The sequence below is a fragment of the Coccidioides posadasii genome, chromosome 3 (assembly GCF_018416015.2).
Source record: "Coccidioides posadasii str. Silveira chromosome 3, complete sequence".
Classification (NCBI taxonomy): Eukaryota; Fungi; Ascomycota; class Eurotiomycetes; order Onygenales; family Onygenaceae; genus Coccidioides; species Coccidioides posadasii.
This window is the reverse complement of record NC_089409.1, coordinates 6,379,501-6,404,758: the sequence shown is the minus strand read 5'-3', so window position 1 is coordinate 6,404,758 and position 25,258 is coordinate 6,379,501. Positions and strand designations below refer to the sequence as shown.

Genomic DNA, 25,258 nt, shown 5'->3' with positions numbered 1-25,258 from the left:
GTGTGTGTGACACCATGTTGAGACAACGGGGCACCGGCGGCTGGGAAGAGGTGGAATATATACCGCTGCAGGTTCTTCCAATTCGCACCGGCAGCGGGTGTGAACCCAACGGGTTTTCCGGCGAAACAGAATTAAGCTATGCGGGATCGGAGGGCAAGACTCCGTCTGAGAGTGGCGCGCACAAAGTGCTGGCCGCCACTCCCCATGTCTCTCCATAAGAGGCATAAGCCCGCACAAGGCACAAAAATATCCGTTTCAAGGTTTGCATTGAATTTTCTGATCCACACCTCCATGACGTCAGGTGTTGCGATTTGCGAGATGCCATTGGAGGAAAGTTACGAGGAGACTTTCCGGCGCTCTCCAAACTCTCCATCGAAGATGTAACGTCTACAGCAAGTGACCAGGTGTTTCGCCTAATCGAGCTCCATGACATCCGAACGCCAACAGCAGCGTTCTTCCTTGAAGGAGCCAATCAGGCTTGATCGATAGTCTCGATAGAGTTGCTTTTCACCTTTGTCTGTTACCTCTTGACCTTATCACCAACTTTCCCCACGAATTCAAAGGCAGAAAGTCTGGAGAGATAGTTTAATGGGGAGGAGGCCCAGCCGGCGATCCCTCGAATCGTGCGGAGACTGAGAGTCTAACCCAGGTATGTGTATAATTCCCGAGATTTGCGGGACTAACGTCTTTGAGAGATGGTAAGAGAACATCGTATCCTTCGTTACTATGATCTCTTCAGCCTTGACATCCTGGCAAACAACAGGTAAGGGATGTGTAACACGTACTTTTTGGGCATATGACGGATGCGTAAGCTGGTAGGTCCGTGGAATCTCTGGAAGGATCTCCGCTGATCGGTGCATGTACTGTACATACAAACATACATACATACATACACACACACACACAACGTACGGACGCACATAATACGGACGGGCCCCTGGCTGAGATCTTCGGTCGACCGATTTCTATGGTGCCAGCAGGGAGTGACTGGAAGAAGCACTCTGGCTGCAGGCACGGATCAATTCCGGAGATGAATGGAATGAACACCCGCACAGAAGCAATGCAATACCCGTCCCAGCCGTAGTCTGTGCAGAGACATCTAACCATCATTGATACCGGACTGAGCACGAGCGGCTGAGGTGCTACATACGATAGCCACGGGTCAGATGTCCGGCGATGTTTTATAAATGCACGGAGTACGGTACGGACTTCGACGACCAGCTAGTACATAATTTCCGTACGCTAGTAAGACTTTCCACGGATATGCTGGGCCGAGATCTGCGGTACAGCTGATCGGTGGCCGCTAGTCCGTGCGTTAGTTGACTCACCAACTGGGCGATCTGTGGTCAATAACTCCTCCCAGATCCGGGCAGGGACCGCTCAACGTTGTGTTTCCCCAGCGCCCTAACCACCAGCGTTGTGTCTTCTGGGATCTTCTGACCCATTATAGCTTAGGTAACAAGTATATAGGTAACTAGGTAACTAGCAATCGTCGACGACAGCATTTCAAGGGGCCAAAAACCCGACGTTGAGGTTAAGCATCGAGCGGCGCAATTAAGCTTTTTCTCGAATGTTCGTGGCGGATTTTCGGCCTTCAGGGCAAATTCTGACTAGTGGTTAGCTTGTCAGCGACATACATACGGAAGTGCCGTGGAGTTTTAACTAACTTGGAGATTACGTAACTCCTAAAATTGAAAAACTGTCGCTCGGAGCTAATCTGCTTACGGTTAGCCCTACTATCGCCACGCCCTTCCCAACCGGGTCTAGCTCTCGGATATCGGATAGATAAATAATCCGCCTTGGCATTTGATCTCTCAAGTTTATACTGTTACAGGCCGGACGAGAGATTCTTGGAAGGGCTCCAAGGTGGAAACACGCCAGTTATATCCGCAACAACCTGCTGGTCAGGATGCCGCGTGCAGTCAAAGGTCCTCATTCCGCTTCCCCTGCTGCGTACGTAACAGTATTCTGACCCATATCCAGGAGTACTGATCGAATGCGATCCATCCGTCAAGGCCATCATCCTCAAATACGATGAGGAGAGACACGATTACATTGTTGAGGACCTGGACGATGACAGGCACCTGGTCGTCAAGGAAAGTCAACTCCAGAACTTGAAGATGCGCCTGAGTCGGGTATGTTTAATGGTTGAAACCCCCCCGATTGATCTCTCCTGACACGTTTCGCGCCGTAGGAGCTTGATGAGAAGGTCATGCAACCAGAGGAATCGGAGTCCGAGTGATCTGTCCGCCGCCGCCGAAATTCGCCTTTTTGCTTCGAAATCTGCTTATGCCTAATATTGATTATGCAAAAGCATAGAAGCGCGCCTACTCGGGACAGTCGAACGGGAACGAAACACGTTCAAGGTGAATCGCCAGCTTGGATGTACCGCGTGCCGCCCACGCCAACGTCGGTGATAAGGCCATCTAGACCTGAGATCCTAGTGAAGGCGAGATGTTGCTCCCTCGGTTGAGAAATACCACTTGTGGTGCTTCTTCCACCAGGAGTTGCGGTTCATTCGAGACTGCCCATGCACAAAGACTAAGTCTTTATTCCAGCTGATGCCCAAGTTGAGATCCTAGCCCTTTTTCTCTTCCCATGAGCTGTCCTCTGTCCTTGGTCAACTTCCTTCCTCAATTACATCGGTTGATGCTCTATTGCTCGAACAAGAGGACCCTAGTCACAATACCACGCATACTCCGTATGTAGTTTATATTCTTTCTGTAGTTGCTTAGAGAAGCTTGAAACTCAAAGGCCATGATTCCTTGAGTACTCTGTCGTTCGTCCAACATGCGCTATAATAAGGTTATCATTCCAAAACGGACCAATTCGCAGGTTGTTGCCCAGAGCTGCGTCCTGCGCAATGAGCCGAGGTCCAACGCCCCTCCACAAGCGCTCACACCTCCAGCGACGACGGACATCCGAGACGACAAAAGACCCTGAACCGCGTTCCGAAAAATGGCTAAGCAGATCTGGAGCCCTCAGAAGCAAAAGGCCATCTTTAAAACTTCCTTTCTTATCCTCCCAATATCACCGTCTGGTGTCGCTTTGGCCTAACCTTGATCGTCTTACGCCCCGACTGCCCAAGGCGGAACCCAAATCCACTTCGGCAGCTACTTTAACCTTGCGTCAGTCCCTTGACCTTGTATCAGAACAAAAATGACAGGCCACGGATCAGCTTCGTACAACCCGAAGCATTTCAACGTCACTTTCCCTAGGGAATATATTGCCCATGTGGAAACGAACCGGGCGGATAAGCTCAATGCCTACTTCGAGGAGTGCGTTTTCCTCGCCGACGTCCTGCAGGCTACGTGCTTGCCGGTTTACCCTTCCCTTTAGATTTTCTGCTAATCTCATTGTTTTCCTTAAAACAGTATGTGGATTGAGCTCCGCCAGGTTTTCGATCAGCTTTCCGTCGACCCCAACGTCCGTGCCGTCGTCTTCTCCGGTGCCGGGCCACGCGCTTTCAGCGCCGGTCTAGACGTCAAAGCGGCAGCAAAGGGCGTGCTTGGCGGCAAGGGCGAAGCTGAGATCCCAGATCCGGGAAGAGCCGCTGCTCAGCTGCGCCGACATGTTGCCAGCTTCCAGGACTGCATTACGGCGATCGAAAAGTGCGAGAAGCCGGTGATCTGCGTGATGCACGGCATCAACTACGGCCTCGCCATCGATATCTCGAGCACAGCGGACGTGAGAATCTGCTCAAGGGACTCGCAGTTCTGTGTCAAGGAGGTGGATATCGGTATCGCCGCCGACATTGGAACTCTTACCCGACTCCCCAAGGTCGTGGGCCACTTCGGCTGGGTGAAAGAGGTATGCTTGACGGCGAGGGTTTTCGGTGCAGAAGAGGCGATGAGAGTGGGGTTTGTAAACTCGGTGTATGAAAGCAAAGATGACTCGGTGAAAGCTGCCATTGAACTCGGAGAGTTGATGGCGAGTAAGAGCCCTATCGCAGTACAGGGGACGAAGGAGTTATTGAACTGGTCGAGAGATCATAACATCCAAGATGGTATGCAGAATCGCTTTCAGCCTCTCCCTTGGTCATGCTAACTCCTCCCTCTCAATTAGGCCTTCGATATACCGGCGTCTGGAATAGTGCCGCGCTCCAATCTGCCGATGTGCCCACCGCGCTCTTATCTGGCTTGCAGAAGCGCAAGCCAACTTTTGAGAAACTTTGATAAAAAGAATACTTTACTGAGTTTTTGCATGTTTGAAATGAAAATTGGTGAACTACTCCTGGAGTGACTGATATCATTTTGTCTGTGACCGTCCGCACAATAAACAAGCATGATGTACACACATACATACATACTCCATACATATAATAGAATATAACCCACTGATAACCTACATGTCCTCCCATCCAATTAATCTCATAGTTATCAAATCGGTTTCAAAACAAGGTGAGTTGGGATCTTCTCTGGCGGCAACAATTGACATCTTCATCCTACAATCCTTGCCTCCATCTGTTACCGTCCAAATCACCTTTGCTCTCTCATTGTGACTGTTGTTGAACCTTAACTTTTGCTTGATCTGGTTAATTTACGCGACTTTCCCTTTTTTTGCCCTTTCCTTGCTTTTTCCTCTTAACAGGAGTGTCCCTCAAGATGATGTCGGGCTTGGAACTCTTTACAGCAGAGCTCCTGCTGGAAGTAGCAGGGTGCCTGGACAATCTCCATCATCATGAACTCGCTATGACCTCGCCTCAGCTGGACCGTTTTCTTTTACACCTCCATGAGGACAACAATTGAAACGTCTTGAATGGACATGCCAATTCTTCATCTGTTGGGGTGATCTTCACATTATCTGTTGGTTGCTAATGCCGTTCGCCAGTTGGAGATCCTTTTGCATCTAGAACCTAGAAGACGGCGCTGACATGGACGAGGATGATGAACCAAGTCAGTAGCAGTCTTGGGCCAGAGAGTATGCCATGTCAATTAATATTTGCCTATCCATAGGCTCCTGCTTGACAGGGGCGTGCTGGGATAGTTAAGCAAGAATTTCAGTGTTAAAATAAAAGGTTCGAATTAATCGCAGTTACACACAAAGTCAGAAGCATAACCAGCCGCATAAGGCGGCAAATAAGCAGTAAAAAGGATGTCTTGGTGCTATTCCTAGGACTGGGTGAAGCAAATCAGTTAGACAAATGAAACCGGAGGAAAGAGGTCAATTACGGCTTGCTCACTTGTGTAACCTCGACGGTATTGGACAGGAAATCCCCAGAAATGGCCCCGGACTGATCTGCTAAGTATCTTGAAATCACCTCTTCCTTGGGTAAATGCCAGACTGACTGCCACCATCCCTCAGCACGGATCGTATACGTGCGGCCTGGAGGCAGGTTAACGCCCTTCAGGACGACATGCAGCTTCTCCGACTCCTTCGGCTTAATTTCAACCAAACTCTCGGGAGGTGGGGGAAGTAGTCTGGAGACCTGTATTCTGTCCATTTCGACCACTTCACCCGTCTCGCGATCACGTATCTCGTATACTCCGAGAATGACTGCCATCTTGTCGAGCGGGCTATTCCAGCCCAGGACCGTCATGGTCGACTGTGCGTCATCGTTATGGACGGCGACCTCGAGCTCGCAAGGTTCACCGGTTCCCAGGACGTCGCGGGTCGCGGCGATTGAGACACGCGGGACAGAATAAGGGGTGGACACAGGAGAAGTCATGACGGAGAGAAAATTGTTCGAGAAATAGAAGATGATACTGAGCACTGCAAGGCTCAGTGGAAGCAGGCGGGTAAGCAGACTTCCTGTCCAGGTCATCGATATTCCAGCTAGCAAGGGAGTTGGTGTCAGCAATGAGAGCAGGTTGGTATTTTCACAATGGGCGTAAAAAAAATCGCCGTCTTAAAAGGCGAATGAACTCCAGTGGAGATGGATCCTGGTGAAACGCCAATGCCTGATAGGCTCCATCATTGTCACCATTCGTCATCATCGTCGCTTTCTGGCCGCGACCGGGGGAGGGCGAGCAGGGATGCATCAACCAGCTTCGGTTCGCCTCCAAGTCACCGCTCCTATATCGTCGACCCTTAGCGCGAAGCTGTCAACAGGCCAGCCGCCAAGCACCCATTCTGCATGATGCCGAGCAGCTCTTTATCGCTTCATCTGATATTCCAACTGATGGGATTCCCTGCATAGCTAACTACATAACTATTTGATTTGCAAGACGTAACTAGATCTATCATTAGCTTGCTGATCGCTTGGGAGCGACTCCCCTACTTCAACCAATGGTTTGTAGTAGAATCCCATCTCATTGTCAATGGCTTCAACAATCAGCTCATCATCACAATCATCTCCAGCAACCATCATCAATATTTCTAACAGCTATCTTATCATCAAGATCATCTTCAACCATCTCATCATTATAATTATTTCCAACAGCTGTTATCAAGATCTTCAACAATTATCTCATTATCATATTCCGGTTTACTAGATTAGCGCTGGACCCCGGAAGAGTATTAATAACTGGGCAGAATTATTTTCTTTAATTTACATCCTTTTATTTATGCAACAGATCTGCTGATAAGTCAAGAAGTAGATTGAGAATTTTACTTTTTTTTTCATTTTCTATTAATACGGATAACAGCACAGTGGTATCTCTCTTGCTTTTTCAATCTAGAAAGAAGATAGTTAGTTAATACAGATGATTAGATAAAAAAATACTTGATATTAACTTGCTAAAGCTGGTATTTACAGTTTAATTTATCTACTTCTCAATCTGATAATTAGCATACTGGTTAGCACTGTGCTATACTTTTAATAGTTCTTGTTACTTAGCAATATAATATTAATTTCCTTTTTTTTTTCCCTGAAATCAGAATGTTATGAATCTCGCAGCACAACAGCAGAAAATTCAGAATGATTGGATGAAGTCAAACAAGGCAGAGTCACAAGATACTGTCGGCAGCAGATGATTAATACCCAAGTCTTCCCAATGATTAGTGGGTGTTCTACCCCCTACAGCTTTGATATTTCACCGTCCTCCGAATCGTCGCCGCCATCAGGCAGCGCTTCGAGACCTCTTTGAACCGCGAAGGCCTCCTCAAGGCTCATAGCGTCACAGCGCACTGCTCGGCGCAGAATGTCGCTATGCAGCTCGCCATCTTGGTGTGCAGTCTTGCCGCTGGTGGCAGAGAAGGCAATGATGCGAAGCCCAGAGAGTAGGACCGCAGATGGTCCCACGTCGGCTAGGTTGGATGATTCGACAGAATCCTCCATGGTGCTGGTGGAAGTTTGGGCTGGAGGCACGACAACTTGGCTCTCGTTACTGTGATTGCCGTCTGTTGCAGGCGGAAGTAGGAGGCCCCTCCGTGAAATGGCGCGGACACCACTCAAGAACCCTGGATCGATGTATTTCCCCATGGAACGGCAACTAGATCTCATGGCATCAAGGTAATCAGGTAACCAGCCACCGTTTGCCGCCCACTCTGCGAAGGCTTCTGGATCAGTAATTGCAAGCCATGCAGCTGTGAAACTAGCCGACAATAGGGGTCCCACGACAGGGACCAGGTCCAGGGCGGCGGTTATAAGATTTTCAATGAGGTTAAGGAGGAACGAGCTTCGTGGCGGCACGGGCTTCCAAATCACCTCAACGGCGAAATTGGCATTGATGAAGTCGACAAAATCAAACCGGGGCGGGGGCAGCGCAGTCCTGGTTTGCGTCCTAATTTCGTCGCGACCGCGTATGACGATCAGCTTCTCTCGCCAAATATTAGTATTACGGAGTTTTGGTGGTAGACCAAGGAGCTTCATGCTTTCTGCACGTGGAAAATTAGTGATAAAAAAAAGCCAATTATGTAGGTAGGTAGTCCAACATACCGTGAATGTTGATGCCCAATGTAAAGCCGAGAGCAAAACCAACTCCATGGGTAGTGGTAAATGTATGGCTTAGAAACCGGCCCTGGTTTGGACGCCATACGTCCCGCACGCCTTGTTGATAAAAGACAATCTGGACATATGTGCAAAGATGGGGGAAGGATTCTTCTGCCGCCTGCGATAGTGGAAGATAGATGGCACGAATCGGGATAAGCATCTATTGGCGCGTCAGACTTCTCTCTTTCGAGCGAAGAACAGGAGCATCCCGATAAGGTACTGACATCAAACCAGGCCCACGTTTCTTGCTCGGTGGGCATCGGGCAAGGATGGACCCAAACCTGCGGAGAGACACGGATGGTTAGCAACAGATGGAAAACCTAGATTGCATGTACTATTTACTCACATGCTGAGCGCCACCATTGGCTCTGTCCCTAAAACGGTTGACAGTAGTCTCCAGAGGGACGTTAAAACGCCTGCGTATGCTGTCGGCTTGCCCTAGACTAACAGGGAGTTCCTCCCAAAATCCATACCGCCACTGGCGGTCTGGAACGCCAGAAGCCCTTTCGCGGCGATACGTTGAGCGCGGATGCGTTCGCGCTGGGGGCAACTCGTGGTGTTGTCTTGCAAAGTACTCGTTGCTGGCGAACTCAATTAGGAAATGTCCGTAAAAGGACCTGGGATCATCAGCATTGAATGTGTCTAGCTTGAGAGAACTTTTCCTAAAGAAGACCTCTCCTTCAGGGTGGGCTGTAGCCATGATGCGAAGAGTGAGCTTTTGCCTAAAAGAAATGAACAAATAAAGGCGAATAGGAGCTGAAGTGAGGAGATAAGCAGACAAGGCAATCAAGTCCCAAGAGGAAATAGATGGGCTTAAATATCCGACTTCCCCTCATCCAGAGACCATCAGATGCTGCTGCAACTGGTCTTTCGCGTGTCATGGAAGAATAATTGGAGGAGTAGTGATGTTTCTCTCCCACTCGCCTCAATCACAATATCAGCAGGGATTATGGACTGTTAGTATCCCAGATTCAGCCAGCCTGAGTACTCCAGATATTGTGGATCAGGAATCAAGGGCGTCATTAGGGTTGTCTCCCGCGCGGGCCGCCCCGGAGTTCTGTGATGGCTGGCTGGGTGCTGGGATAATGTGGAGAGATGGGTGATACTGCATCATGTCGACCCCCTGTCGATGGGGGGAAGAGGCAAACATCGCGCAAGCGCTGCACGAAACAAGTGCTTCTTGGCATAGTACTTGAACAGCCTGGAGAATCTGATCACATACCATTGTGTAAATCGGCATTCTCGAGTGGAGGAAGGCAAATATTTCCTGTGCTACAGGAGACTGTGTTGATACTGAGCCTTCGTAGCCAGGAGGTAGCCAGGATCGACGCTTGAATGATAATTCCATTGATTGGAATTCTATGCATTTGTCGTATCAGAACATCAGAAGCATAACGGGATAGAAAATGGGTAAGTCTAGGGTACTTTAGAACTGCAAGCCACTCCTTTAGGCCAAATCCCAAATAAACCACTCCTCCATGCGACTCACAACAGTCACTTCCAACCCTGACCTCTGAGGGACTTCTCTTGTCTGCTCCCATGGCACAGCAAAGAGTCCTGAATTGAACTTGCATGCAAACAATTTCCCCGCACCCTGTCCTTCCCGACGGAATCTCTCCACCTGCGTCTTCAAATTCCACTACCACACTGACTGTATTCCGCAGAGGTACCTCTGATGGGTCCCGGTTTCGCGGGCCGTAGTGCCAGGACATGAAGAGGCAGACTATCCAGTGCTTTTTAGATGGAGCAGCTGGTGCATATGCAGTTGTGTTTGCAACTCCTCGTGCTCTCCTTCGCGCTCCTCGTCCTCGTCCTCGTGCCCCTCTAGCCCCTCTTCCGCGCCCTCTTCCATCGCATGTCGAGTCTGGGGCACTGGGGATTGTAATCTTGTGGCTGGGGCGGGGTTATCAGGACTGTGCCCTCGGGGTATCTAGTGCCGCTACTATCACTGCCCACCGTGTCTGATATCCCATTCGTATGTGCGGATGTGTCTTGGTTGTTTCTGGTTTTGGGCTTGCAGTGGGAGGTATTTTCGACAGTGAGCGCGGAAGAGACGGAATGCGGCCGGGTACTGGTGCATTATTCCTAGTAATGAATAGAATTTCGAGCCTTGAGGGTACGGGGTATGATCGCGACTCCAGTGAGTCATCTCTGATATATGCTCCCACTTCAACTTCAACAGCTTAAAAGAATGCCGTCCAAGATTTTATGTGGAAGCAAACTGGATATCCGCTCTGATAGAAGCACAGCAGCAGGTAGAAATCAAGTCACCTTTGCCTTGAAAGCTTCAGCAATCCCTTTTCCCCAGGATCCCCGGCAGTTGCACGCATCTGAGTATTTGAGGCAGAATAGGCATATTGTCTGCTCAGGATAAGACAGAGTGTACAGCAATGTATCTAGTACTATCTCAAGGTACTAAATCATCACAAAGAATTGAAGTGAAGTATTCCAAAGAGGGGAAAAGACGTGAGAGCAGCACATATGAATCAGCAGCACATCAAAAAGGTCTCTACGAATCTTTGCGATGAGATTCACCATTATTGTGATATCTCCTTGCACATGATATTGACTTTGGCTCAAAGGAAGAGAAATCTGGGTATCTGTTGTGCTCAGTGATGATTTTTTGGTTGCTCAGGTTTGCAGTTGTTTTGAGGTTTTTGGTCTTTGTCTTGGTAACTAGCTGCTGCAGCGTACTTAACCCTAACTAGTTAGTTACTTAGTTAACTCGTCAATCCCCCATTCACTGCTCTGTTTGGGCCTGAACCAACTGTGACCCCATTTTTCATTTGCTTAGGACCAAATCCTATTTTCATTCCCACTTTGACGACAGGCATGTGACGGTGGCAAAGTCAGTAACAGGGGCACGGATTGATATCTCAAGCTTTCAAGCCCGGTTATAACCCCTGCTTACTGTCGACCTTCGTCTCCTGCTGCAACGACCGTTGACTCTATTCCGAGATGTACGGATGTCCTGTGCATACCATGGCCCCTTGAGAAGAATCCGTCAGCAATGAATCCCGGGGTTGCTCCCTGATGGAAATTCGGCTCGACACAGACTCGGTGAACTTCTTCGGTCAAATATTAGCCCAGCATTCGCTTGGAATTCTAGCCAAGAGCAACAACCACGACGCTGAGGTTGTCGTTCACGTCAGATTTCAGATTGGGAGTGCTAGCCTATTCCGATGATCTTCGTCTACATAACAAGTATATTTATCTTGGTCTCTGGGGGCTCAAAGAGGGGTACGTGACCGTAGATTCGACGTACAATGCGGCTATCAATGCTACATGCTATCCGGGTGCGGGGCTGGACAAAGAAAGATACCTACGATGCATGTTTTCGATGGACGGAGGTCGGGGCCAGGGCTAGGGTTGGACCCCCGCGCGATGGACCATTTCCCCACGATTGTCGGTAGATTCTTTCTCTCCTTGGGGAGATATAAACGCAAATTCCAGGGTATCGGGAGCCGGACGGTTCCATCTGCGGCAGAACGAAGACTTCTGTGCCTGCGCAGATTTCTCCAGATGGCCACTCCTGAAAGAAAACAAGCTTTACTAAGAGCGAGCAGTTCCGAAGATCTCTTCATAAACTGGCTGTCTAAAGCCCTGGCATGCAGAGTTGGTATCGTTTTCTAGAAGCATACGGAACAAAGCCGCCTGCTTCGATTGAATCACTGGTGCTCATTAAAAACTGTCCAAGCCTGCATCGGAGATCAATCAATGAAACCCCCGCCAGAGCCGGGGGCCAAGATGAGGATGAGATCCCTGTCATTCGCTTCCTCACGGCAGGGATCCAGGGGCGACCTTTTCCCTTACAACTTCAAAGCCCTCTTTGCGCCGTCTCCACGCGTTTCTGGTGTGTCGATCTCTGAAGCAGATCAGCAAGATTAGACGCCTTGAAACCTTAGCGTCCCCATTTTGATCGCCGACTTTTGTTTATTCTTCTCGTGGCAACCTTCCGCCTCAGCCGGCCTGATAATGTCGTCGGTGATTCGGTGCTGAAGGGGAGCCACCACTTTAAAGAAGGCTTCGGTTTTTTCCCGCTCGACCATTTGTCCAGGTGCGTGGACTGCATGGTATCCGTATGTGCTGGATGTATAGACACAAAATCTATACATATATATTCATATACACTGTATGCTCAGCCATAGGATGTACATACTTCGCTCCGCATTTGGGTCCTTACTCGAAGCCGGGTTGGAATTAAGATACGCTGCTCCCACGTCAGCTTCGGCACAACTACCCGATAGAAACTCTAGCAGGCTTGTCGGTCGAGACAGTACGTGAGCAACCAAATTACCGGCGTTACGCAGCGATATTTTCTTTCGTCCTTTCTCTACAATGATTATCGAGCATATCCGTCTAGACTTGGCACCCTCGCATGCATCAGCTATGGCCGGTGCACTGGCAGCTGCCGTCGATGCTCTCATGGCTGGTGGCCATTCCTTTTACCCTTTACCCGCCACCACAAGGGAATATTATCCTCGTCCCAACCCCCCGGGAATAAGTCTCGAGCAGAACACGGCGTTTATGTTGATCGGTATCCCTTGGCAACTAAAATCAACGGTGATGCAACCCTGGAAATCCATGAAGAATCATTGTTTTCGGCGGCTAACGGTGATGGTCACCTCGGCCGATGGAGGAATTACGAGCCGAAGCATCATGCTGAACGAACATATAACCCTTCCGACCACCAAGAAGGCTTATCACTTTTCATTCCTGTCGTTTGCCCTAGAAAGCAAGCAGACCTTTAGGTGAATCAAACTCTGCTTGGCGTACCCCGGCTGATAATTTCCCCTATTCACACTTTGCTCCTCAATTCGTTATGTTGTTTCCCTCGATTGTGGCGGCCCTGGCGGCCCTAGCAAACCCCGTCCTCTCTCTTACCATTCCCCAGGCGACTGGGTCGGAGCTTGATGTTCAACTCAGTGCTATTGGTAACACCCGCATCAAGGCGGTTATTACCAACAAGGCCGACCGTCAGTTGAAGTTGCTGAAATATAACAATTTCTTCGACGACGGCCCAATCCAGAAGGTTGGTGTCTTCAAGGACGGTATTGCTAATCTCAATCATGTTTCCTTCAAAACCTAACTGACTCCGATGTACTTGCCAGGCCAACCCGTGAAATTTGAAGGTATGCTGCGGCGTGTTCTCATGAAGAACCTCGAGCCGAGCCTTTTTGTTTCCCTCAGTCCCGGTCAGACTGTTGAAAGGGAATTTGATATCGCCTCTACCGCTGATCTAGCCAGTGGTGGCGCCTATACTGTTTTCTCCCAGGGCGCCATCCCATTTGCGGAAGGCGATGGAACCACGATTGCTGGAGCTGTCGCTTTCAAGTCCAACAAACTTGACCTTGACATTGACGGTGCCCTTGCCGCCACAGTCTCCAAGGCAATCAATCCGATTAGTGCACGCACCAGAGTGGAGAGTGCTTGCAGAGGGGAACAAAGGGAGACTCTTTTGAAGGCACTCGAGTACTCTGCTCAGCTTTCAAGAGCTGCAGCGCAGGCCGCTCAGAATAATACCCGGAAGGTTGAGGAGTACTTCATGAAGTCTGATGCACAGACTGTTGAGACTATTGTTGCCCGACTCAATGCTGTTGCTCAGGAATCATCCTCAACCGATAGCGGCGCGACCCGCTACTTCTGCAACGATCGCGGTAATCAGTGTACACCAAACACCATTGCGTACACCCTCCCATCTCTTAACGTCGTCGTCAACTGCCCAATTTACTACGACCTGCCAGTAATCAGCGATGAATGCCACGCGCAAGACCAGGCTACTACTTGCCTCCATGAGTTCACCCACAACCCTGGTGTCTATGATCCTTACTGTCGGGATCATGCGTACGGATACGACGGCATCAGAAAACTTAGTCCTGAGCAGGCCCTCCTCAACGCAGACACGTATTCCCTCTTTGCAAACGGTAAGCCTAAGTCGCAGACCACGTCCAATTTCAATTTAAAGTTTTAATACTAATATTTCCTCCCAGCTATCTACGTCAACTGCTAAAACGCTGGCACGGTTTGGCTTTTGTTTCGATTTGTAAATATGGTCCCAAGTAGATCGGGAACAGACAGTGAACTCCTGACCTTTCGTTACAGGAATTTCTCAAATATGTGTACATAGTTGAACCGCTAAATAAAGCAAGATCTTACGAGGATTTGTTTGTCACGTCTTTAAATCTTGCTCTACAGTAGAACCGTTTCTTCCCTTTGCTTGGACCAAGGGGCTCCACGTAATATCGAACCGGTGACACCAGATCCGAGGGAAATTCCATGTGCGCTCCGATCCATTCACCCGCAGTTTTATCCCACCCTGGTTGTATAAGGACTGCATTCTGGTTGCCACCTAGTCTAGTTTCTCTGCTGTAGTGAGGGTGATCGCTGGTTACGCATGATCCTGCAGATCATCCTCGTCCGCTCTGACAGCATCACAGGGCCTTAAAATTCCTACAAAATGCAATTACACCTATTTTCTCCTCATGGCCGGGCCATGAAAAACCTAAAAAATCATGTTTTGATTCGTGGGATGAACATGAAACGTGAAACCTGACCTCCGTCGGAACCTGCACAGTTTATTTTCTCAACAACCACACCCACCACCATGGACGTGACGACGCCTTTTATCTACACTCATGCCCTTTTAGTATGAAGATCTCTTTTGATCTTCGGCAGGCTATCCAGATTTTGGAGGGTCAGCTCCAGCTCTGCACCATTCTGAGATCTCAGATCTTGAGGTGGGAGCTCCGGGAATGCATGCTGGATGGAAACAGCACGATAAAACTCGCCTCTGCAACCCTCCACGCTGCATCGATGACCCTCCATGGATTTCAGATGGATTATCCATTGAACTCATCGTTTTCTCATGATGAGAAGCTGGCCACATACCGTACGGTCACATTCCATTAGTCCACCCTCCCTCGTCAAAATCTCTCCGGCTGTTTGAGATACCGTTTCAGGATGACCATCCTCGCGATGGCCGCGTGCATGCCGTCCCACTACGACAGTTGGCATGTTCCCAGGCATCTTTGGGCGTGAGGACTGGAGAATCCGCCATGCGCAAGATACAAAAATCCCGGGGCCAGAGGAATATAAAGGGGGCTCCTATTCCTTCCTTCACCTTTGGAAGATGTTATGCATGGAATCAATACCTCCCCCCTTAGGGCGATGCTAATCAAAAGGACAATTTATGAATTCTGATAGAACATGTATTGTCTTCGAACTGCCCTTCTACCCGTGATAGGGCTCTTCAACGCTGCATATGCCCGCCTCGACACCGATTCAGCAAGCAACCTCGCTGTTTACTGGGGTGTGTAGTCACCGACATCCACCAGGACATCAGCTTTCGAAGGACATTTGCTAAGGCAGTACCGTGTAGGACAGAACTCCTATAACCAAGGCTCTGGCAATCTAACGCAACAACCCCTGGGTTACTATTGTGAAAGTGGGTGATCATATCCGTAATTTAGTGAGAAATGATCAGCATGTCAGCAAGAGAACTAAGGAATGCATCAAATAGACACGAACATTGACGTATGAAATGAAAAGGTTTCGATCTGCGTACTATTCCCATACTTACAGATTCCACTTTCAGGTATTCCAGCTCGCCTTCGTGACAGTGATCAATGGAATTGGTGGTGCACCTCAAGTCAATTTTGCCAACCAGGGCGACAACTGTACAACTTTCCCCGGCACGGACTTGCTAAATTGCCCCCAGATTGGGTAAGCCAAAATCCATCGTGAATTGAAATTCGCAAGCAGACTTGTTTCAGGGCTGACATAGGTTCGACCCAGAGCGGACATTACCAAGTGCCAAGGCAAAGGGAAAACCATTATTCTATCCATTGGAGGGGCGACGTATAGTGAAGGGGGGTTTGGAACGGAAGAGGAAGCCATTGCTGGCGCGAACCTGATTTGGGAAACATTTGGACCTCAGAAGAATTCATCAAGGCCGCGCCCATTTGGAGATGCTACCGTGGATGGCTTCGATCTCGACTTTGAGGCGACCGTCCGTAACATGGTGCCCTTTGCGAATCGGCTGCGGAGCTTGATGGCGGCCGATGCTTCCAAGAAGTATTTCTTAACGGTTGCACCGCAATGCCCTTACCCAGATCTGTATAACAAGGAGATGCTCGAAGGTAAAGTCGATTTTGACGCTGTTTTCGTCCAGTTTTATAACAATTTTTGCGGTTTGAACACCTTCGAGCCTGGACAAGAAGAGCAAAAATCCTTTAACCTGGGCGAATGGAACGAGTGGGCCAAGACCGTGTCAAAGAACAAAAAGGTGAAGGTCATCGTCGGCGCCCCGGCAAATCAGAGAGCTGCCGGGTCTGGGTACGTGGACGCATCAAAGCTCGCAGAAATTGTCAAGTACTCCAGGAAGTTCTCCAGCTTCGGCGGCGTGATGTTGTGGGACGCCAGCCAAGCGTATGCCAACGGCAACTTCATCGAGACTGTCAAGGGCGCCTTGAACTCGGGTTTTGCCGGATGCAGATTCGGATGGAGAAGAACCCAGATGCCAATGGCTCATCCAGTTGTTTAGCTTGTTGTATGTACATACATACATCCATTACACTTGTATATATCAGCCACCTGGAGAAGTAATTTAGTTACATCCAGTGAACAAGGGGAGGAGGTTGTTATAACTTGTGTTGTCTGGATAATAAATAATCCACTCCGAATCGATCAACAAGTCAAGAAACATTCATCAAATTGTCATAGGTCTTAATCACCAATTGCACAATGGAAGGGCTCGGTCCTTTTCATCATTGCAGCCGGGATGAATGCCAGTGCTTGCCACTGAAGCATGTGCTGAGTGAGACCTGGAAGAAACAATTGCATAATTGCGAAATTCACATCCTAATCTGCGACGACTTCACCCCAGCCTATTGGGGCTGTGGACAGACACATCTCTCAGCCATGATACTCACAAATTGTCCAACTTCCCTGAGAAATAGTTTGAAGGCCCTTGTGGCTTTCTGGTTTTTGGCAGAAAGTAACTCGTTTTTCTGTCACTTCTCGCCCACTACAATCGCGGATCATCGTCTCTCAATCCCTAGCTCTATGTCACAACGCCCCGTCCGGGTCGATTGCTGACCCAGTTGCGACAAGCCATCCTCTGTGGCCATAATGGTTACCTGTGTGCTACGTTATCGTCCCTATTACACTCTCACTAGCGTACTACGGGCCGGGGTCAAGGAGTAAAAGCCCAATTTTCGAAGAACGAATCCTCTATTCCAGAAACTTCAAAGTTGCGGTTCATCAGATCATTTGCAGGCTCGCATTGACCCTAACTGCAGCCAGAGCGGCCTGTGCATACTGTTGCCACATAAAACCCATATCTGTGAAGGAGTATTGACGTTTTACTCGATGATTTAAGGCCCAGCGGACGAGGAAATCTTATCGAAAGTACGTCGCCTTCAAAACACAACTACCACACCATGCTACAAAATAACATTGTCTTTACCCCTATCCTTCTACCCGTGGCAAGGTCATAGCTCCTGGGAAAAGCACATCTTCACAATCGCTCGGGGTTGAGGCACGCCCGGATAAAATTCGCCGGTGGACCGAACATCCTAACAGTATGTAATAGGCACTGGTGTTAACATAGAGACAATGCAAACTTGCCCCCGCAAATCCCCCCATTGCCTTATTGACCTTTGGGCTAGAATTGAACTCCCGCCGTGACGATCCTGGAAATAACAGCACCTTGAGAAAACAGAATGTTTCACAGATGATGGAGTCTTAACTTTACCAACAAAAAAGGTTTACATTCACTTTTTTCATTAACTTGCCATGTCCCAAGTTCAATTCACACTTAGAATTGATGGCTTCAAGGGCTTATATCATATGAAATTTGGGAGTTCCCCATCTAAATCTCTGCACAAAGGTCACCACAGTATCTAGCATTCGTTTGCTTTGTTGGATACCACCTTTCCTTTCACTTTCTAGCATCTTTCAAGCTGTCTCTTTCTTCTTGTGGCACATTCATATCAATGGCAACATGCATATTGGATTTCAGGGTTTATCAGAAAGCAACAGCCCCAGTGCACTTGGATGATGATTGCTGTTCTCCCCGTCGGACCCTTGTTTGGGCATGTTACACCCGAAGCCAAAAGGACTAGGCGATCCTTCCCAGTGTTAGCCAGAACAGAATCTGAGCCTGTTTCTGCAGCTCTGGTGGCCCTGATCATCCTCGCCGCTTTCATGGTTTTCGGCCTTTTTGTCGGTCTCTTCCGGATAGGTCGACGTCACAAGCGCACCCGCGACAGCCATAACGCTGGCCCTGAGAAACTAGAAAGGGGCCTTGGGACTCGTGCTACGATTCCGACCCCAGTTGAAAACCTGAGATCCAGGACTGGTCCCCCCCTTCTAGAGGGTCCTCACGCACCAGGTCATATGAATGGATACCCCCCTATGCAAGTGAACCCGGAACACTTTCCCCGACCCCCGCCAGAAGTCACCGATCATGCCGTGATGTCCTCTCATTCCCCGTTTCCACAGTCTCACATACAAAACCTTGATCTAGACGTGGTGACAATCGGCAACGAGTCAATAGATGACAGTGCATCGCAGTCGCTCGCATCAGCCGTAACGTCTTCTGTTTCGTCAATCATTGAAAAATATAGGCACATGCCCGAGGACAGCGTCTACGACTCCGAAGATAGCGCTAGAACAGCCCGGCCGCGGCGAAAACAGGTTAATGCAAGAAATTACCACAGGAGCCCCAATACAGGGGATAGTCTATACACGATGTTTAATTATACCTGGGACGATACTCCAGGGCAGAGACACACAGAATCACCGGCACCAGGGAATCGGTTACATTCGCCAGTAAGGCTGAATTTAGCCCGACCTATGTCACCCCAGACTCGCCATCAAGAGAGACTAGGTTCTCATGAAACGTTGCCGAACTTCACAGCGAATAGAAATGAGCCCGATGAACACCTGGGCATTGATTCCACGAACCATACTCACCATACTCACCAAACTTCATTACCAGCGTCATGCGCGCTTCACAAAGGAAAATTCCCTATGCGCCAAGATTCGATGCAGGTCCCTCCGCTATCAATTCGCAAAATGCCCTCGGCACCTATGGCGACTACGGAAGACACTCCACGGGTTTTGAGCTCTAGTTCTAACGGTAGGGGACGACCTGAAAGGACCGGGGGATACGGAGGATTCTTGCAAATTGGGCCTCAGACTAGGGGGAGACCAGCAGAACGAGGCAATGTCGCATATTTCAATATATCAAATTCGTCAAATACTGACAGGCCCGGCAGTTCTAAGAATCGGGAGCATATATTATCAAATCAGGACTTTCCCCGGAGATCCCCGTATACAGGACAAGAAATCAGCCTCCAAAAAGCCGCTATTCTGGAATATTTGCAAGTCAAAAACACCCCTTCCGAGGGCAATGTCGACGAAAAAACGATTCGCTTCCCGTTACAGGCAACCTCTACGATAAGCGATCAGAGCCCAGGATCATCAAATCCCTTGTCACCTGCAGTCACTCCCAACGAACAAATCGAATTCAGGGATTCTACCAATGGCTCCTATCCGTTTATACATAAGCAAGCGAGAGAAGTTCTGGAATCTGTCCATCTGGGCCTTGCACCGCCCCGTGAAAGCGCTAATTTTGAATGGGAGGAGAAACGGAGACCTCCAGCTTCCGATATCGAACCCACCCAAGATGTACAAGCAGCAAGCTCGAGCCAAGGCCGGAGTGGTAATGACTTGTCGCCGGATAGTAGTGATGTTCTTGAGGGCTCATTGTCGAGCTCATCAGGTACAAGCGCTGCGGGGAATCGAGGGGATAGCAGGAGAAAAAAAAAACGACAGAGTCGGTTGCATAATCTAGTGAGGAAATTTCTTTATTGACTTTCTACTTGGTGGATTTAATCGAGCTATTTTTGATTATATCTAATTTCGTATCTATACACATCTTCTGGTTTAAATACACAGGTTGTTCGTGGTTAACTTAAGTCAGGACTTTGGAAGCTTGTATGCGAGCAAACGAGGGTTTTTTTTAAAAAAAAAAAAAAAAAAAAAAGGAAAATAGAAGCAATCACGAAAACGAAGCGATTCGGAAACTTCATAAGCCTGGCATCTAGATGCGTCCTCTCGTATTCATATTCATTTCACTTTCGTTTTTTGTAAGGCTTCTGAATAGTCTATCTCATCGACATCAATCATTATCATTAGGCATTCATAAAAAATTCACAGAAACCAAATAAACCCCAAAGAGCCACCACTGTATGCGCGAACATTCCGAAATTTAGACTCCATGGATGCAACAGAAAATGCAGACAGAAAATATCGCTACATCGAAAATGGTCGACCACCCGGTGGTGGAGAAACCAACATTTCGCCCCTTTCCGGACGTCTTAGCCTATCGATTCCTAGGTGTTCCTTGCCATCTAGTCCATGGTAGACTCCAAAGGCATAGAGCGCCGTCCCGCCCTCTCCTGGAGGCGGGATGATTGTCCGAGTGACCAAATCTACTTTGGTCTTCGGTTCACGGAACGTTTTATCCGAGAGAAGGGGGCTTTGGTACAAAAAGCTGATCAGATCCGTGTAGGTGGAGAGCTTATGCGGGAGGTATCTCTTTCGGCGGGGCCAGAGGATAGAATAAGACAGGGCGTAGAGCATAACAAATGCGATGAGGGCATAAAATGCGGGTAGGTGCGTCGAAACTCGGAGCTCGCTTTCCCCAGAATACCATTCAGCCATGAACATGCCGCCGGCAAGGACTGGGATTGCTAGAGATACCAACGCAACAAAGGAGATGTATGCGACTTTGTAGTGACGATTAGCCAGAGCAACAAAAGTGATCTCCACAGGAAAGCACGAATTATAGCTCAGGAGGAGGCTTGATTCAGCGGAGGTTCCGGAGGGAGAGGAGAGAGATGCAAAAGGCTGGATAGCGCGGAAATAAACATCCAGAGGTTGCCAGGCCAGAAAAAAGAAGTTTCCAATCAGCGCCGGAATAAAGCTGTAAAGAAAATTAGACGGAGAGAAACCTGAGGATGACACAACCGTCGAAAGAAGAGGGGCGAACCCGTTCCGTATGGGTTGATTGACGAAGCTAACAACCATGAAAGCGATGAGAAGGACGACCGCAATCACGATCCAAGCTACTACAAAAGTATCCCGCAGGAACCAAGGAGCCCATCGGAATCGAATAAATGGAGAGTGCAGGTTTCTTTCGAAAGAGTTTTTGTCGTTAAGTTGCTGCCGTTCTACATCAACCTCTTCGGTTTCCATTTCTTTCGCGCGAGATTTTTCATTACGAACCTCGCTCCGTTCTGGCAGGCGATGCAATGGTGCATTTTCTTCTCCTATCGCGTAGAAAATTTCCTGGTGCATTGAGGTTTTCCAGTATCCTAGACGAACCGGGCGCGGAGGAAGGAATTCTTCCACTCTATCGGCGATTTCAGCCTGATCAAAGTCATGCAAAATATTGGATTTCTGAATCATTGGAATGATATCGGCGAGGGAGATCGGGTCCCACTGTAGTCCGGTGACTCCCAAGTTAAACCGGAGCGCTATTGCAACAAGGGCTGCTGCAAGAAGCGCGTATACTGCGACCAGCAACCAGGCAATGGGCTGAACGGTGGTCCACTTAAACCCGGCCTCACCGCCACCAGCGTACCATTTTGGCTGGAAAAGGCAGCTCTGAAGTGGAACGGTAATGAAGTTCGTCGCCCAGATAACAAGAAGACAAGCCCCAATCAATGGTTCACCATGTTGGAAGTGGGACAGATCGGGTAAGAGGAAGTTCCGTGGAAACATGGGCAAGTTCTGAAGGGCACGTTGCCGGTTGATCGTTCGAGCAATGATGGAGAAGGGGATCACCCGATAGACAGCGGCTTGAACGACAAAGACGCAAATAACGATCAAAATCGCCAGCAATTGGGGCAGAAATTCGAAAACGAAATACCTCGAACCCCCGAAACCGTTATATTCCCATAACCAGTCGTACTTTTGGCACCATACGCTGCAGAAAACCAGTGCAGCAATCATACAGAGACATGAAAAGATGAGAGGGCAAAGTAGCAATGGACGGAGGATGCACGGAGCAGCGGTAAGCGGAGGATATTGATATCTGTCTCGTGGGGGATCCACTGGAATAAAAAATGCTAGAATAAAGTTGTTAGAACTGGCTGTAAAAACGGATGCTATCTTGCTCACCAGCCGGGTCATGTTGGGGAGGATTTTCGGGCTCCTGTTGCGGTTGTTGTGGCTGTTCCGGCTGCTCTGGCTCATCCGCCCGCCGTATTAAAGGAGGTGTATAATATCCTAAGCCTTCATCGGGGATGATTCGTTCAATGGGATAGTCTTCCGTGCTGACAATGGTTCCCTGGCGACCCTGACCACGCAGTTCTTCATCGCGGGTCAGTTGATCGATTGCAAAACGAATGTACGGAGTATCATCGACGCCCGGAGTGGGAGTTGCTGTATCTGTTCGTGCGCCAGCCCGAAAAGCGGAACCGGCCAGTTGAGGATCCGACTGCCTGCCAGCTTGATCCCTCGGGGCACTGTTTATCATATTCTCCGCGGGAGTTACCGTCCGTGACGGAGGTGTCTGGTATCGAACTACCGTGATCCTGCTTTGTCCGGAGCTGACAGTGGCATCGGACAACGAATAATAGTCAGAGGACGCAGCAACGGATTGCTGCGAGGGAGTGTGAACCAACTGCGGCCTGCTTCCTGGAGCCATCGCGAATCACCGTTAGCGAGCACCAAAAAACAGTGCTGTGTGTGCTCTTTGGGATGTTTTGCGAGTACACAGAACCAGGAGCGAATACTTTCAAACTTACTGTCAACAGTTTTCAAGGTAGCAGTTCCACTGGAGACCATTCTGCGTCATTCATTCAATGGGCGCCGGGGGTGAAAGAAAGGCGAAGTGAAGGGAGCGCAGGGGAAAGAAAGAAACTCGCAGAGCCGGAGTGGGGAGGCCCATTATTAATGACAAGAGCCATGATTACCTCGTCACATTTCATGGCCCTGGCTCCTCTGAAAGGTATTATTTGAGGTGGTTGGGTGAAGTTTTCCTTAGCGAGAGGGGGGAGGCTGGGACTGAGGATGGAGCTATGAAGATGAAGATGATCGCGCCAACGAGAGAACATCCCAGCCACCAAACCTCACCGTGGCGACGTTTGATTCGCAAGAAAGGGTAGCAATCTCGTTCCGGCTTTGGTGAAACAAAGCATCGTTCGCTTCATCTTTATATGCCCTAATATTGAAGCGTGAATGCTTTATGAGGGATGAAATCAGGGCTTATTGGCAGTTTACGCCGTGCCGTTGAAGAGTGAAGCTGATATAGATCCAGGCCGGATAGAGTTCTGGGAAGACATGGGTGTTTGAAGCTGGCAGTCCAGAACGAGCCTCACGGCGCTTAGATCTGGGTCCTTGTGGACCAGTCCACGGCGGCCGCCACGGATTTACCCGTGTCGAGTGATGAACCAGTCATTCCAGGGTTCGATGCTCATTTAAAGCTTTGGCGGCATCGCCCGGTTTACATCGCTATTCCACAAGTATCATCCTGACGAGGGAGCGGAAACAAAGCTGGTGATGCTACACTGTACAGCTGGAGACTCTGGGCTTTAACTACGTTTCGGTCATCGGCCTTGGAGAATGCCTCGCGTAAGTTTCTCGTCTAGTTACTCGTCACGAGCCGCAGTCACTAACTCATGGCAGACTCAGCGGGGGAAGTCGATGAGGGTCAGTGCAAGAGTCCCATCGGGCTGATCCCGGGAATTGTATAATGACACAATATCTTGCTTAGAGCGCATCTTGCGTTGTATGAAGTAGGCATATGACCTTGGTGTCAATTTCTCTGATGCTGCGACCATATAGATTCTTAACTAGCTACTTTCACAGTATATTTAAAGAACGGAAGACTGATTGCTTGCCTCTCTCCAGAATCCAAGCAATTAACCTCTATTATATAGACCTCACATATACAATGTCACCTTCTGCTGTGTTCCATGAAGCTTCTGGCCAGTGGCGATCCAGTGGTTATTTCGTAACTAGTTTGTAACATTGGCCCAGGCCAGGTATTTCTTCACAAGAGGATTTTCTTGAGACAGATGCCCTCAATAGAACATCTGACCCAAGAGAGTGTTCTTGGATCTATGTCCATTCACTTAAAAATTATGCCATGTCTCAAACTATTATACAGGAGGGTAGTTTCATGAAAGATACACCTGAGAGCTTCCGTAGTAGACTAGATCCCCAACTCAATGCAATCTCACAGCTGAGAGAGTTAGCAGTCCCTGAGCAGGCCCCAGACAAGCAACAAAATTAATACGCGATAAGAGAAAGCTGTAAAAATGCAGGGGCTGGGAACAGTCCCTAGAGCAGTTACGGCAGCTAGAAGGCCTTGAACCTTCAAACATATGTTGCGCACTTTACACATCGACATCTGGCCACGCGTGTAAGGTAGTTCACCACTAAGCAAGCCACACCACTAAACAAGCCAAATCTTCCACCACCAAAATTCCTCCAACATTCAACATTCAATATGCAACAACATGGTCAACAACACCTCAATTAGGCTTGCAATTAAAGATCTTGAATCACAAGAGACCCCAAATTATGCTGCAACTGTGAGAAAGTACTCAGTTAATCAAGAGACCCTGCACCAACAGCATAAAGACTTGCAACTTGCTCAGAATGAAGCAGCCTCTCAATATAAGAAAAAGCTCTCTGATATACAGAAGACAGAGCTCCTGAATTATATAAACAAGCTCTCTAGCTGTGGCCTTGCCATTACATCTCAGATCCTACAAAATATCATACAAGAGATGACAGGAGAGGATGTTGGGATTAACTGAGTTAATCAATTTTACAAGCAGCATAATGACAAGATCAAATGCATTTATCTCAAAGCAATTAATTAAAATAGGCAGGTAGCAGATAACTATCAGTGCTTTAAGCACTTCTATATGCTTGTAATTTGATGATTTATTTGATTACTTGTAATTACAGTTGTTGATGCTGGCTAACTATTTGACTACTACTTATGGAATAGTTGGAGCAGAAAATTAATCAATATAATCTTGAGCCCTCAAACATCTACAACTTTAATGAAAAAGGATTCCTCCTAGGCTCCTGCCATGTCTCAAAGCAATTAGTCTCTATTGAAGCCCTACAAGCTGGAAAGAATGCCACCACCCAGAATAGTAGTCAGGAATTCCTCTCATTGCTCTGCTCAGTCTCTGCTGAAGAAATTGCACTACCTCCAGCTCTTATTTATCAGGACAAATCACAAGATCTTCAGGATACATGGCTAGATGATTATAATGAAAGCAAATGGGCCTACTTTGCAGCTTCAACAAATGGTTGGAGCAATAATAAATATGGACTGGAGTGATTGAA

At 48.6% G+C, this 25,258-nt stretch overlaps 9 protein-coding genes across 9 annotated transcripts; 6 read left to right on the top strand and 3 right to left on the bottom strand.

Annotated features, from left to right (window-relative positions):
• The first annotated feature begins 1,834 nt into the window (after nucleotides 1-1,834).
• On the top strand, nucleotides 1,835-2,698 carry TFB5 (TFIIH complex subunit tfb5). The gene is made up of 3 exons (XM_003066898.2): nucleotides 1,835-1,928; nucleotides 1,984-2,135; nucleotides 2,195-2,698. Exons 1-3 carry the CDS (start codon nucleotides 1,910-1,912, stop codon nucleotides 2,240-2,242), a joined length of 219 nt encoding a protein of 72 aa, XP_003066944.1. The 5' UTR covers nucleotides 1,835-1,909; the 3' UTR covers nucleotides 2,243-2,698.
• Nucleotides 2,699-2,931: 233 nt separating this feature from the next.
• Nucleotides 2,932-4,297, top strand: D8B26_006996 (uncharacterized protein). The gene is made up of 3 exons (XM_003066897.2): nucleotides 2,932-3,278; nucleotides 3,375-4,006; nucleotides 4,066-4,297. Exons 1-3 carry the CDS (start codon nucleotides 3,160-3,162, stop codon nucleotides 4,173-4,175), a joined length of 861 nt encoding a protein of 286 aa, XP_003066943.1. The 5' UTR covers nucleotides 2,932-3,159; the 3' UTR covers nucleotides 4,176-4,297.
• Nucleotides 4,298-4,993: 696 nt separating this feature from the next.
• On the bottom strand, nucleotides 4,994-5,953 carry D8B26_006995 (uncharacterized protein). The gene is made up of 2 exons (XM_003066896.2): nucleotides 5,183-5,953; nucleotides 4,994-5,117 (listed from the first exon to the last, which is right to left on the bottom strand). The coding sequence occupies exons 1-2, from the start codon at nucleotides 5,762-5,764 to the stop codon at nucleotides 5,112-5,114; spliced, it is 588 nt and encodes a 195-aa protein (XP_003066942.2). The 5' UTR covers nucleotides 5,765-5,953; the 3' UTR covers nucleotides 4,994-5,111.
• Nucleotides 5,954-6,958: 1,005 nt separating this feature from the next.
• D8B26_006994 (uncharacterized protein) lies at nucleotides 6,959-8,573 on the bottom strand (the record flags this gene model as incomplete). The annotated part of the gene is made up of 4 exons (XM_066125364.1): nucleotides 6,959-7,758; nucleotides 7,820-8,033; nucleotides 8,098-8,154; nucleotides 8,220-8,573. The coding sequence occupies 4 exons, from the start codon at nucleotides 8,571-8,573 to the stop codon at nucleotides 6,959-6,961; spliced, it is 1,425 nt and encodes a 474-aa protein (XP_065981446.1).
• A 3,638-nt stretch (nucleotides 8,574-12,211) lies between these two features.
• D8B26_006993 (uncharacterized protein) lies at nucleotides 12,212-12,628 on the top strand (the record flags this gene model as incomplete). The annotated part of the gene is made up of 1 exon (XM_066125363.1): nucleotides 12,212-12,628. The coding sequence occupies one exon, from the start codon at nucleotides 12,212-12,214 to the stop codon at nucleotides 12,626-12,628; it is 417 nt and encodes a 138-aa protein (XP_065981445.1).
• Nucleotides 12,629-12,695: 67 nt separating this feature from the next.
• Nucleotides 12,696-13,883, top strand: MEP2 (ammonium transporter; the record flags this gene model as incomplete). Its single annotated transcript, XM_003066894.2, has 3 exons — nucleotides 12,696-12,924; nucleotides 12,985-13,797; nucleotides 13,864-13,883. 3 exons carry the CDS (start codon nucleotides 12,696-12,698, stop codon nucleotides 13,881-13,883), a joined length of 1,062 nt encoding a protein of 353 aa, XP_003066940.2.
• Nucleotides 13,884-14,913: 1,030 nt separating this feature from the next.
• Nucleotides 14,914-16,513, top strand: D8B26_006991 (uncharacterized protein). Its single transcript, XM_066125362.1, has 5 exons — nucleotides 14,914-15,182; nucleotides 15,252-15,317; nucleotides 15,393-15,406; nucleotides 15,468-15,595; nucleotides 15,668-16,513. Exons 1-5 carry the CDS (start codon nucleotides 15,080-15,082, stop codon nucleotides 16,413-16,415), a joined length of 1,059 nt encoding a protein of 352 aa, XP_065981444.1. The 5' UTR covers nucleotides 14,914-15,079; the 3' UTR covers nucleotides 16,416-16,513.
• A 1,416-nt stretch (nucleotides 16,514-17,929) lies between these two features.
• On the top strand, nucleotides 17,930-19,753 carry TOK1 (Potassium channel; the record flags this gene model as incomplete). The annotated part of the gene is made up of 1 exon (XM_003066892.2): nucleotides 17,930-19,753. The coding sequence occupies one exon, from the start codon at nucleotides 17,930-17,932 to the stop codon at nucleotides 19,751-19,753; it is 1,824 nt and encodes a 607-aa protein (XP_003066938.2).
• A 275-nt stretch (nucleotides 19,754-20,028) lies between these two features.
• On the bottom strand, nucleotides 20,029-22,735 carry D8B26_006989 (uncharacterized protein; the record flags this gene model as incomplete). Its single annotated transcript, XM_066125361.1, has 4 exons — nucleotides 20,029-20,867; nucleotides 20,934-22,014; nucleotides 22,067-22,585; nucleotides 22,696-22,735. The coding sequence occupies 4 exons, from the start codon at nucleotides 22,733-22,735 to the stop codon at nucleotides 20,195-20,197; spliced, it is 2,313 nt and encodes a 770-aa protein (XP_065981443.1). The 3' UTR covers nucleotides 20,029-20,194.
• Between the last annotated feature and the right edge of the window lie 2,523 nt (nucleotides 22,736-25,258).